The 12275-nt window shown below is 44.9% G+C and overlaps 1 protein-coding gene across 5 annotated transcripts in view; it reads left to right on the top strand.

Moving 5' to 3' along the window:
- Positions 1 to 11404, top strand: part of Tmem44 (transmembrane protein 44) — a 42834-nt gene extending 31430 nt beyond the window's left edge. For 3 of the 5 annotated variants that reach the window (XM_070029869.1, XM_070029872.1, XM_070029867.1), the window contains 2 exons: positions 4113 to 4145; positions 10399 to 11404. In XM_070029869.1, coding sequence (XP_069885970.1) covers positions 4113 to 4145; positions 10399 to 10545 — 180 coding nt within the window. In that variant the 3' untranslated portion in view covers positions 10546 to 11404. The remainder of the gene's footprint in view (positions 1 to 4112; positions 4146 to 10398) is intronic. The other 2 variants (XM_070029870.1, XM_070029868.1) reach the window with 1 other exon arrangement.
- The last annotated feature ends 871 nt before the right edge of the window (positions 11405 to 12275 follow it).

Genomic DNA, 12275 nt, shown 5'->3' with positions numbered 1-12275 from the left:
GATTAGGCTGAGAATCAGCTCAGGCAAAAAGTTAACAAGACTTTCATCCCAAACTATAAGCTGGGAATGGTAGTTTACCATTAGTTTGTATTACAGAATACAAACCAAGAGGGAGGGGCTGGCAAAAGTAGCTGTAAACTTTTTACAATGGGTAAAGAGAGAATTAAAAGGCAGGCCTGGCAAAGGAAGTCCTAAAAGCACCTATTGTCCCTGTGTTTTGAGTGGGCCTAGACCACTTCTCCACCCATCTTACCCACCCAGAACCATTATGTAAGATGAAGGTGTTTTCTACAAGCCCCCAGGGTATAAAGGCTACAGATAGAAACTATTTTGCGTTTTGAACTTCCATTTCCTACATAGGAAGCAGGAAGTGTTTCTGTTTTTCCATTTCTCCCTACTTTATCCTTTATTGTACAATCCTAGATAAAATTTTAAAAACAAAGAAAACAAGAGTAACTTGAAAAAATTTAAAAACAAAACAAGAGTAACTTGTTGACTACTTTCTCCACCAGAGGGCACTCTTCTTTCATTTGAGGCTGCCTGTGCTGCTACAGAATTGGAAAGTTTATTTCAAGGGTTCAGTTCAGCTGGGGCACACTTTAGCCTACTTGTTTGTTGGTTTGTTTGCTTAGCTTTAAATAAACTTTTGACTTGGAGAATAATGTTCCATGTGTAGAAAGTTTTCATGGGTAATTCTGAATTCCTGCCTCTTTGCCCAGCTTTCCTGTGCTCACACCTTATATAACATGTTACATTTATCAAAACATTAGCATTGGCACATTGCTATCAACTAAATGGCAGGATTTATTTGAACTTATTCCTTTTTTAAAAATCCATGTTCTTTCTCTTTTCTATGATGCAATCCAGGACACCATATCACAATTGGTAACATTGTTTAAAGAAACAAATGTATACTAGCCATAAATTTCCATTTCCATTTTGATGAATATCTATTACCTTTCAAGAAAAGTGAAGGGCTGACAGGTGCCAGTGGCTCACGCCTATAATCCCAGCTACTCAGGAGGCTGAGATTTGAGGATTGAACTTCAAAGCTAATGTAAGCAGAAAAGTCTGTGCGATGATGATTTCCAATTAATGAGGAAACGCTGGAAGTGAAGTTGTGGATCAGCTGGTAAAGTACCAGCTTTAAGAGGAAAAAGCTAAGCAAGTGCACAAAGTCCTGAGTTCAAGCCCCAGTACCAGTACACACATGCGATGATGATGATGATGATGATGATGATGATGATGATGATGATGATGATGATGATGATGAAAGAAAAATGAAGACTAGCATTTATTAAACTTTTTATTTCCTTTACATTTGTAATGGAAATCTAACCCCTGCTTTAATAATGTGCATTTCCATTTTTTTTTGCAATGTGTGTGGAATCACTATTTTAGTAACTTGTATCTCCCCCAATTAATCTTTTTTTTTCCTCTAACTTATTTTCCTCCATTGAGACGGCACTCCAAGACAAATGCTAGCTGGGGGTATAGTTCAGTGACAGAACTCATGCTTAGCATGGATGAGGCTCTGGGCTCTATCCTTCGCACACCCATGCATATACATAGACACACATACACAGGATGAATGTTAAAGAATTAGCACTGATTTTTGTTAGATTTAACATGGCACTATGCTTGGGCCTTTTTGAAGAGTTCTTTTTTTTTTTTTTTTGTCGGCCGTGGGGCTTGAACTCTGGGCCTGGGCACTGTCTCTCAGCTCTTCAGCTCAAGGCGAGCGCTCTACCACTTGAGCTACAGCGCCACTTCCGGTTTTCTGGTGGTTTATTGGAGATAGGAGTCTCACGGTCTCTCCTGCTCCGGCTGGCTTTGAACCGCAATCCTCAGGTCTCAGCCTCCTGAGTAGCTAGGATTATAGGCGTGAGCCACCAGCGCCCGGCTTGAAGAGTTCTTATCTAAGAGGTGCATTCTGAAATAGTTCTAAATGAAATTATTTACTTTAAAATACTATACCAAATAAAAAGATTGGGAAGCCAAATGAAATAAACAGGATAGAGCTGTCAGTTATCATTCTATTATTGTTTTATTGTTTGTGTGCAATTGAAGATTTCATAGTTTAAAAGTTGTTTAAGCCAGATGCCGGTGGCTCATGCCTGTAATCCTAGCTATGCAAGAGACTAATAACTGGAGGAGCAGAGTTTGAAACCTGCCTGGGAAGACAAATCTATGAGACTTCATCTCCATATAACCAGCAGAAAAGTAGAGCTGGTGGCATGGCCCAAGTAGTGGCACAAGCTGAATGAACTTAAGGTCCTGAGTTCAAGGAAAAAATAAAGTTGCAGTGACGGAAGCCCTCAGTTCTAGCTATTCGGAAGGCAGAGATTGGAGAATTATGATTTGAGGCCAGCCTGGGCATATAAGTTTGTGAGACCTATTCTCCACCAATGACTGAGGGTGGTAATACATGTCTATTCTCCCAAACTACAGGGGAAGCCCAATGGCTAGACACAATGGTGAGTGCACCTGAAACCCCAGCAATGCTGAGAAGCAGAAGCAGAAGGATCAAAGGCCAGGCCAGCATGGGCATAAACATTTTATGTTGAAAATAACCAACATAAAAAGGTTATAGGACTGGGAGCTGGGAGCTGGGTGCTGGTGGCTCATGCCTGTAATCCTAGCTACTCAGCAGTCTGAGATCTGAGGATCACAGTTCAAAGCCAGCCCATGCAGGAAAGGCTGTGAGACTCTTATCTCCGATAAACCACTAGAAAACAGGAAGTGGCGCTGTGGCTCAAGTGGTAGAGCGTTCACCTTGAGTTGAAGAGCACAGGGACAGCACCCAAGCCCAGAGTTCAAGCCCCACGACTGACCAAAAAAAAAAAAAAATGGTTACGGTTACAGGACTGATTCAAGAGGCAGAATGTCTGCCTAGTAAGTGTAAGGCCCAGAAGAGTTCAAACCCCAGTGTTCATTGTCTAACATGAAAATTGAGCTGAGTGCTGGTGGCTCACTCCTGTAACCCTAGCTACTCAGGAAGCTAAGATCTGAGGATCCCAGGTCAGGCAGGCAAGTCAGTGAGACTCTTATTCTCCAGTAAACTACCAAGAAGTGGCTGTGGCTCAAGTGACAGAGAGCTAGCCTTGAGCAAAAAGTTTTGAGTTCATGTTCTAGGACTGGTGAGAGAGAGAAAGAGAAAGAGAGAGAGAGAGAGAGAGAGAGAGAGAGAGAGAGAGAGAGAGAGAGAGAGAGAGAGAGAGAGAGAGAGAGAGAGAGAGAAGAGAGCAAGCAAGAAAAAAGAGGACAGAAGGAAGGAAGTAGGGAAGGAAGGAAGGGAGGGAGGAAGGAAGGAAGGAAGGAAGGAAAGAGCTGAGCAGTAGGGGCTTTGTTTCTATGTAATAAGAAGCCTGGGTCTGGAGAATATACATAGTACGTAGTTTGAACACAACAAATACTTCAATTTCAACAGCCCAGGTCCTGTGGACAGTTCATCTTGGCAGCAAGTCTGTTGAACAGACCAGGCATTCACAAACCAACCTGATAGACACCCATAGATTCCAGGCTCTTGTGTCAGAAATACATGTCTCCCAGGCACCACAGAAGCAAGCAAGCACTGGAAGAATGAGAACAGACACTGGTGTCCGCCCTCCAAGAACCTGAGTCAGGCATACTTGAGGTTTGGAGTGGAACCAAGCATGTAGCAAATGCTAAGGAAAAATGAGTCTTGGCCAGTGGCAAACACCTCATATTTCAAGTGGGGATTTTATGTGTATCTCTTTCTTGGTTTTATGGGCTCCCATGGAATCATCTCAGCTAAGTGGTTAATAATTGGGTAATTTATTATTGTTGTTATTACCATTAATAATAGTAATTTCTAATAATAGTAACTTTTAACTCTATGTAGTTATTGTTCCCTGGATCTGAAGCCCTTCATAACTATCATGGTAATTCTGTTGATCATTTAACTAAATTGTCACTGCTGATCACTGCTGCCTTACTGCTTGCTGCAATCAGCTTTCCCTTTGTCCCCAACCATATGAGGCTTTGTCTCCTGGCTCACTGAGCAGACAAGCTGGCACCGGGCACTGCCCTGTGATGGTGGCAAAAAATCTGTCCAACATTTTTTCCCTGTCTCTCTTTTTATCCTACAGCAGAAGTATTGGGAAGCCCTAAACTTGGAGCAGGTATGAACAATTGTGCTATCTCTTTTTCAGGAGGGACTTTGATGCCTTGATTTTAGTTTCTATTTTTTTTTTTATTGTTGGTGTTGTTAAAACCTCCTTTAGTGAAAATGAGGATGGAGTCCAGTGCTTGTGGCTCACAATTGTAATCCTAGCTACTCAGGAGGCTGAGATCCAGGAGACTGTGGTTGGAAGCCAACCCAGGCAGAAAAATCTGTGAGATTCCATCTCCAAAAATAACCAACAAAAAGCCAGGCTACAGGTGTGGCTCAAGTGGTAAAGTGCCAGTGGTGAGTAAGCAATCTGAGGGAGCTTAGGACTCTGAATTCTGTTATAAATTAAATAAATAGCACGCAGGCCAAAGGTGTAGCTTTGTGGTAGAGCACCTGCCTAGCATAGGTGGTAGAGCACCTGCCTAGCATACGCTGCACCACATAAAAGAAGGAAGCAAAATGGAGAAGCAATGATGAGGATGAGTGGGATTGCAGCAATCTTACTTCCAAGTTCTTTCTGCTTTGGGGATATTCATGATAAATCCAATCAAGGAGAGACTCAGGGAGGATGCATACCTAGTGAAGAAACATGATTTGGAACAGGATCTGAGAGCTGGCGGAGTAGCTGCAGGTCACCAGTGCAGTACTGGGTGTGGCTGTTAGATAAAGTCCCATATGTTGTTTTTCTTAGACCTGGGGCAGCTCCTGGGAACAAGAGAGCACGTGTTTTGACAGCCCAGTACCTGTCATCCCCTGGGACTGCTTCTGATGTCTCAGATTGATTTTATTATGCCTGCTTTCCAGCAATGTGTTCGTTATGGAGACTTTGTTGCTGTGCCTTTTTAAAAATATTTTTTATTGTTACCATAAAGGTGATGTACAGAGGGACTGTATTTACATAAGTAATGAGTACATCTCTTTTTGCTCTTTTTTTTTTTTTTTGAAATGCTGTGTTTTACTATGTAGCCCAGAGTAGCCTTGAACTGTAGGGTCTCCTGCTTTATTCTCTTGAGTGTTGACATTACAGGCAAGCATCATTGTGCCCAGGCTTGACATAAAAGTGTGTTGTTATTATTACTATTATTATTATTATTATTATTATTAATTTGCCAGTCCTGGGGCTGCAACTCAGGTCCTGGGCACTGTCCCTGAGCTTCTTTTGCTCAAGGCAAAACTCTACTTGAGCCACAGCACCACTTCCAGCCTTTTCTGTTTATGTGGTAGTGAGGAATCGAACCTATGGCTTCAAGCATTCTAGGCAAGCACTCTACCACTAAGTCACATTCTCAGCCCCTTGATATAAAGTTTTAAAATATGTTATTTGGGCTGGGGATGTGGCACAGAAGTTCAGCACTTGCCTAGCATACATAAGGCCCTGTATCAGATCCCCAATCTTGAAAATAATGTTCTGCAGATTTAGAAGCCAGAGATGAAGCATGTGCATGTGCATGGTGGCACATGTCTGTAATCCCAAGATTGCAGACAATTACAGGATTACAATCTTGCTGAGAGAGGATTATGTGTCTGGGAGCAACCTGGGCTACATAGCATAGACCCTATCTCAAAAGACAAAAAACAAGTTTAGTGTGGTGGCTTATACCTGTAGTCTCAACTACTCTGGAAGCTGAGCTCGTGAGGATTGGAGTTTAAGACCAGCCTACGCAAACCAAGACCCCATCTTAGGTGTGATGGGTTGGGTTTAGTATGTAGTCTCAGCACATGAAAAGTCATAGATAGGTAGGAGAATCATGATCCGAGGTTGGCCAGGGGTAAAAAAACTCAAAACCCAACCTGAAAAATAACTAAAGCACACAAAGTGCTAGGAATATGGCTCAGGTAATGAGTACCTACTAGCCAGCACATAGCCTTGAGTTCAAGCTCAAACCCCAGTACTATCTGGGGAGTGGGAGAGAGAGATTTTAATATTTTCTACAACTTAATCTACTTTCAAGAGTTCACCTGAGAAAAATGGCAGGTTGTTTGAGTTAGCAGGCAGTTAACTATATCAGGATTAGCACGAATACCTCTTAAGTAGCTATTGAAGGAGTTGAAATAATGGTTATCAACCATCAGAACCATCAGAAGCAGCAAGGGAGCTGCCAACAAGCCAGGACTGTGGGGACCTGAGCATCAGCCTCCATTACCAGCAAACAGGGGTCTGCTGTACTTGGTCCAGGAACATTCTGAGATCTCTGGTCTAGACTGCAGCTTCAGAAGAGCACATTGTGCAGGGCACTGGCAACTCACGCCTATCATCTTTAGGAACTACTCTGAGGATCATGATTCCAAGCCAGCCCAGGCAGGAAAGTCCATGAGACCCTTATCTCCAATTAGCTTCCAGAAAACCAGAGTAGAGCTGGGGCTCAAAGTGGTAGAATGCTAGTCTTGAGCCCCCAAAGCTCAAGGACAGTACCCAGGCCATGAGTTCAAGCCCCATACCGAGGGGGTGGGGAGAAACACCAGAAGAGCACCAGTCTAGTCAGAGAAAAGAACAAGTACCTATTGCTTTAGGCAGCTGGGTCAGAGGCTGAGGGGCCGGGGAGCTGTTTTACTTGGAATCTTGGATAATATCAGCAAAGAGTTTGGTTAAAGTACTCATCCAGGTCTGTGACCACAAGTGAGAAGTGGGCACCAGGAGGTTGGCCTAATCCCAAATAGGTACTGAGAGCTGAACTACATGAACTAAATCAGCTTGGTCCCATGGCTGCAGAGTCGCTGGAGATGCAGGGATCATTTAGTGTTTTATGTTGTTTATTTAGTTATTAATGCCAGTACTGGGGCTTGAACTCAGGACCTGGGTACTGTACTTTGAACTTTTTCACTGTAGCACTTGAGCCACAGATCCACTTCTGGCTTTTGGGTGTTTAATTGGATATTAGAGCACACAGATAACTGCCAGTGAGTGGCTCACACCTATAATCTTAGCTACTCAGGAGGGTGAGATCTGAGGGTCGTGGTAGGAAGGCAGCCCAGGCAGGAAAGTCTGTGAGACTCTTATCTCCAATAAACTACTCAGAAAAAAGCCAGAAGTAGTTCTATGGCTCAGGTGGTAGAGTGCTAGCCTTGATTAACGAGAAGTTCAGGGACAGTGCCCAGGCCCTGAGTTGAAGCCCCAGGACTGGAGGAGGAAAAAGGAGGAGGAGGAGGAGGAAGAAGAAGAAGAGGAGGAGGAGGAAAAGGGAGAAGAGGAAGAAGAGGAAGAGGAGGAGGAAGAGTCATGGTCTGATAGTCCTTTCTTTCCAGGCTGGCTTTGAACTATGAGCCTCAGATCTCAGAGCTTACTGAGTAGCTAGATTACAGGTGTGAGCCACCCATATCTGGTTTTAAGGATCTTTTTTAATACAGTAAGTTTTTAAGTCACCAAGTAGTAGAATTTGGTTCCGTTCTTAACAATAAATCACTTGAGGTTCTTTTTTCAAGCCAAACTGTTTATAGCCAACAAAACAAACATTCTCAGGGAGCCTTGAAGACCTTACCTGAGGCTCCAAGGCTCCTGGTTCAGCTTAAGTCTGGGCAGCTGGCAGAGTTCTGAGTGCATGTTCATGCCTAGGTCTGTGATCTTGCCCAAAGAGATTATCCTGCCCACGCTGACATATCCTTTATCACCATTGCTTCTTGTATCTGGGTCTCTGGACAGTGTCAAATATGACTTGACAATTCAGCATCCTCAGTCACAGAATCTCAGAAATCGAAGAGACCATAATATCTAGTTGCTGATTCAACCACACAGATAACACACAGTGAAACCAAGGCCCAGTGAAGAGAAAGCAAGCTAGTGGCTGGAGGAGGACCTGCTCCCATCCCCACTTAGCCTCTGTAGCTCGGACTTCTAAATAGCCCCAAGCACATGGTTCTCTATAGTATCATCTTAGAAGGGCACAAAGAGCCAGGTGCCAGTGATTCACTCCTGTAATCCTAGTTACTCAGGAAGTTGAGATCTGAGTTTGAGGTTCAAAGCCAGCCAGGGCAGGAAAGTCCATGAAAATTTTATCTTCAATTAACCAGCAAAAGCCAGAAGTAGAGCTGTGGCTCAAGTAGTAGAGCAGCAGCCTTGAGCAAAAAAGGTAAGGGACAGCAACGAGGCCCTGAGTTCAAGCCCCAGTACTGGTGTGTGTGCACACATGTGCATGCATACACACACACACACACACACACACACACACACACACACAAAGGAAGGGCAGGATAACTTGGCAAACAGCTGCATCAATGCTATGCATACATTTATTTTCACCCATCATACCTACCTCTGCAAATTCTACTTGCTATATTTATGGGTCAGGATGATGAAGCCACCATTGGCAGTGCCCACAACCTGGATTGGTTTTAAGTGTTTAAGTCCACGGAGCCACAATGTAAGAACACCCTCTGGGGGTTATGGACAGATCTGCACCCTGCTCTTTAGGAGTTTATCATCTTCAATAAGGCAGATGGCCAATAAAGGCCCAGAGCTGGGGCTGAGAAGGTGGCTCAGTGGTAGAGTGCTTGCCTTGCATGCATGAGGCCCTGGGTTCGATTCCTCAGCACCACATAAGTAGAAAAGGCTAGAAGTGGTGCTGTGGTTCAAGTGGTAGAGCACTAGCCTTGAGCTGAAGAGCTTAGGGACAGTACCCAGAGTTTAGGCCCCATGACCGACAAAAGAAGAAAAGAAAAGAAAAAAAAAAAAAGAAAAGAAAAAGGGCCAGGGCTGTTGGTGTGTAGGTGGAAACAGAAAGAGGAGGGGAACTCACTGGGCTGCAGGATCAAGATAGGACTCCTTCCCTGGGCCACAGAGTAGACATAATCTCACCCAGGACTGAATTAGTCATTAGGAATTTGGAGGATGATGGGAATGTGAGTCAGCCTGACCGGATAAGGGTTTGCTGAAAGCAGGGGACAGTGGAAAAGGGGCGGGAAGCAGAGTGGGAAGGGGAAGTGGGGCTATTCTGTTGAGGATGACTGTTTATTAATTCCCTGCCTTAGAGCTATACTTACCTCAGGTACTAGGAAATCTGGCCAGGACTGGAGATGTGGCTCAAGTGGTAGAGTGCCAGCCAGGCAAGCTGAGCAAAAGCTCCACCCTTGTGTTCAAGCTCTGGTTCTGCCCACCCCTGGCCCCCTACCTCCCTCTCCCCCTCCCCCACATGCACACAAAAGAAGACTACAATATCAAGGTCTGTTGTAGTGGGGCATACCTAAAATTCCCTCACTCATTCCAGCTACAGAGTAAAACTCTGAAGTCCAAAAAAAAAACAAAAAAAAACAAAACATGTGCTGGTGGTGCATGCCTATAATCCTAGCTACTCAGGAGGCTGAGAGCTGAGGATCGCAGTTCAAAGCCAGCTCAGGCAGGAAAATCTGTGACTCTTATCTCCAATTAATCACAGAAAAAGCTGGACATGGTGCTATGATTCAACTGGTAGTGGGCTAGCCTTCAGTAAAAAGGAGCTCAGAGACAGCGTCCAGGCACATGGTTCAAGCTCCAGGAATATCAAAAACAAAAATAGGGTTGGGAATATGGCTTGGTGGTAATGCTTGCCTAGCATGCACAAGGGTTCAATTCCTCAGTACCACATAAACAGAAAATGCCGGAAGTGGCATGTGAATCAAGTGGTAGAGCACTAGCCTTGAACACAAGAAGCTCAAGGACAGTACCCAGGCCTAGTACAAGAACCAGGATTGGCAATACAAACAAACAAACAAACAACAGGAGGCTGGGGGCTGGGAAGGTGGCTCAGTGATAGAGTGCTTGCCTTGCATGCCTAAGGCCCTGGGTTTGATTCCTCAGCACCACATAAGCAAAAAAGAAAAAAAGCCGGAAGTGGTGCTATGGCTCAAGTGGTAGAGCGCTAGTCTTGAGCTGAAGAGCTGAGGGACAGTGACCAGGCCCAGAGTTCAGGCCCCACAACCGGACCTAAAAAACAAAAAACAAAAAAAACAGGAGGCTGAGATGGAGGATTCTAATTCAAAGCCAGCCTGGGCAGCAAAGTCTGTGAAACCTTATCTCCAACTAATGACCAGAAGAGAAGTAGAACTGTGGTTCAAGTAGTAGAATGCTAGCCTTCAAAGAAAAAGCTAAAGGAGAGCAACCAGGCCCTGAGCTCAAGCCCAAGTATCGGCACACACATACACAAGAATAGAAATCCTGACCTTGTGAAGGTGAGCAGACCGGCTTCCTGTCTTGTGTGTGCTTGGATCATTGGGACCAGGACTGGGATTTGGGGCTTGTGATAGATGGGAAGGGTCTGTTTCATGATGGTATCCTTTGTGCCTTTTCTCAACAGTGGGACCCTGAAGATGTGAATCTTGAAATGAACAGAGACAATATGGAGACCCTCAGATCCCAGGTGCACAGGGGCTCTGTGAGGCCCGTGGACTTGACCCCTGATGATTTCTATCTTCAGCAGTCAGTGCGTCAGCTCAGAGCCTAAGGTCAGGCACTTATCAGGATTGAGCAAGATCAAACTACAGTGACATCTGTGGCTGGAGCTGAAGCTGTTGAGATAACTGAGAGCTGTCACTGAGCTTGCCTGGTCAGGATGGAACTATGACTCTGGGTCCTATAGATTGACCTAAACATGCACGGTTTGTTCTGAAGATCAGGATTTCAAAGATGGCCCCTGCTTTGTAAATATAACACCTGTATTATTTGACTGAAGGACATTGGACTGGATGTGGTGACACATACCTGTAAGCCAAGCACTTGGGAAGTTAAGATATAAGGATCATTAGTTGGAAGCCAACCTAGGCTATTTAGCAAAACCAGACTTAAAATGGGGGTGAGAATTGTCCTCTCTTTTCCTCAGTTCAACCATCAACAGATGACATGAGTTCAACTAACAAATAGCTGTTGTGTGTGGATCTTAGCAAAGCCCCTGCTGTGAGACCTGGCTAAGCTCAGGAATGCCATGCATCTGCTGAGGACTTGTGCCACAGGCACATGACCAGCCAACACCTGCCTTCCACTCTGCAGCCACTCACTGCAGCTATGCAGTGGCCTGCTGGGTGAGCCAGGTGGCTGGGAGATAACTGGTTTTGCAAGAACAAACAAAGCTCCAGGTAACAGGACTCCCTGCAGCCTGGCAAAGTGTGTGCTGAAGCAGAGTTTGCATATGAAAGAGCCAGTGTGCGTTGGGAGAAACTAAGAAGCCTGCAAAGCAAGAGGACACACTGGGAAGTGTCAAATTCAAGCACAACATTACTTTGGTACGGTGATCATAAGCGCTGGGGTGAAAGGGAATGGGACCAGGTGGGAGCAAACGCTGACATGAATAAATGGTGTCTGAATGCGTTGAAGGATCTCACTGTGGAGCACAGTGGGAAGGCTGTGTTCCAGCATGGTCACAGCAGTCTGACACAAGGGCAACTGGAAAAACGCCATGAGACACAGCTCCATTCCTGGCAGAACCACAATGACCTGTGTGACTCAGCAGCCGCTGCCCGTTCTTCTGAGGGGTGGCACGAGCCCTGGCTGTGGGAAGAGTTACATACAGAAGCAAGGCCGGGGTGGGGGGAGGTGAAGAGGAGTCCTGCAGGCCTCTCCATAGAGCTTAATCCCAAATCATGCTAAACTAGAACCAAATTTAAAGCCACATTATCATCCCCAATATCTATTTGGGGTCCCTGGTTGTCTTGTAAGGGAAAGTATACTATATCAGCTTTGCTTTGTGGTCTTAACCACTGAGGTCATACTTTGAGGGAAGAGGAAAATTTGAATGGAGGCCTAGGATGTAAGAGAGCAGACATTCCAGCAGACAAAATGGTAGAGAACCAGATGCAGTGGTTCACATGTGTGATTTCAGCTATATAGGACATATAAACAGGATAAACAGGACGGTGGTCCAGGCCAGCCTCACTGTGTGTGCACAAGATCCTATCTCATCCAATAAAAAGCTGGTCAGTGTAACACTTGTCTGTCACCCTAGCTATGGGAGAAGTATAAATAGGAGGATAGCAGTCCAGGCCCACTAGGGGAGGGAGAAGGAACTAAAGCAATAATGGCTGGAATGGCTCAAGTAGTAAAGCATTTGCCTAGCAAATACAAGCCCTGAATTCAAACCCAAGTACTGAACAGAAAAAAGTAGAGAGGGTTGGAGAGGGGAAAGGGTAGACACTAGTCAAGGAAATAGAATTGTGATGTGGCTAAAACAGATGGTGCAGT

This window comes from Dipodomys merriami, unplaced genomic scaffold, assembly GCF_024711535.1.
Source record: "Dipodomys merriami isolate MVZ:Mamm:240054 unplaced genomic scaffold, mDipMer1.0.p SCAF_2, whole genome shotgun sequence".
In the NCBI taxonomy this organism is placed as follows: domain Eukaryota; kingdom Metazoa; phylum Chordata; class Mammalia; order Rodentia; family Heteromyidae; genus Dipodomys; species Dipodomys merriami.
The sequence above is the reverse complement of the archived record's forward strand: the minus strand, read 5'-3'. Positions and strand labels throughout refer to the sequence as shown.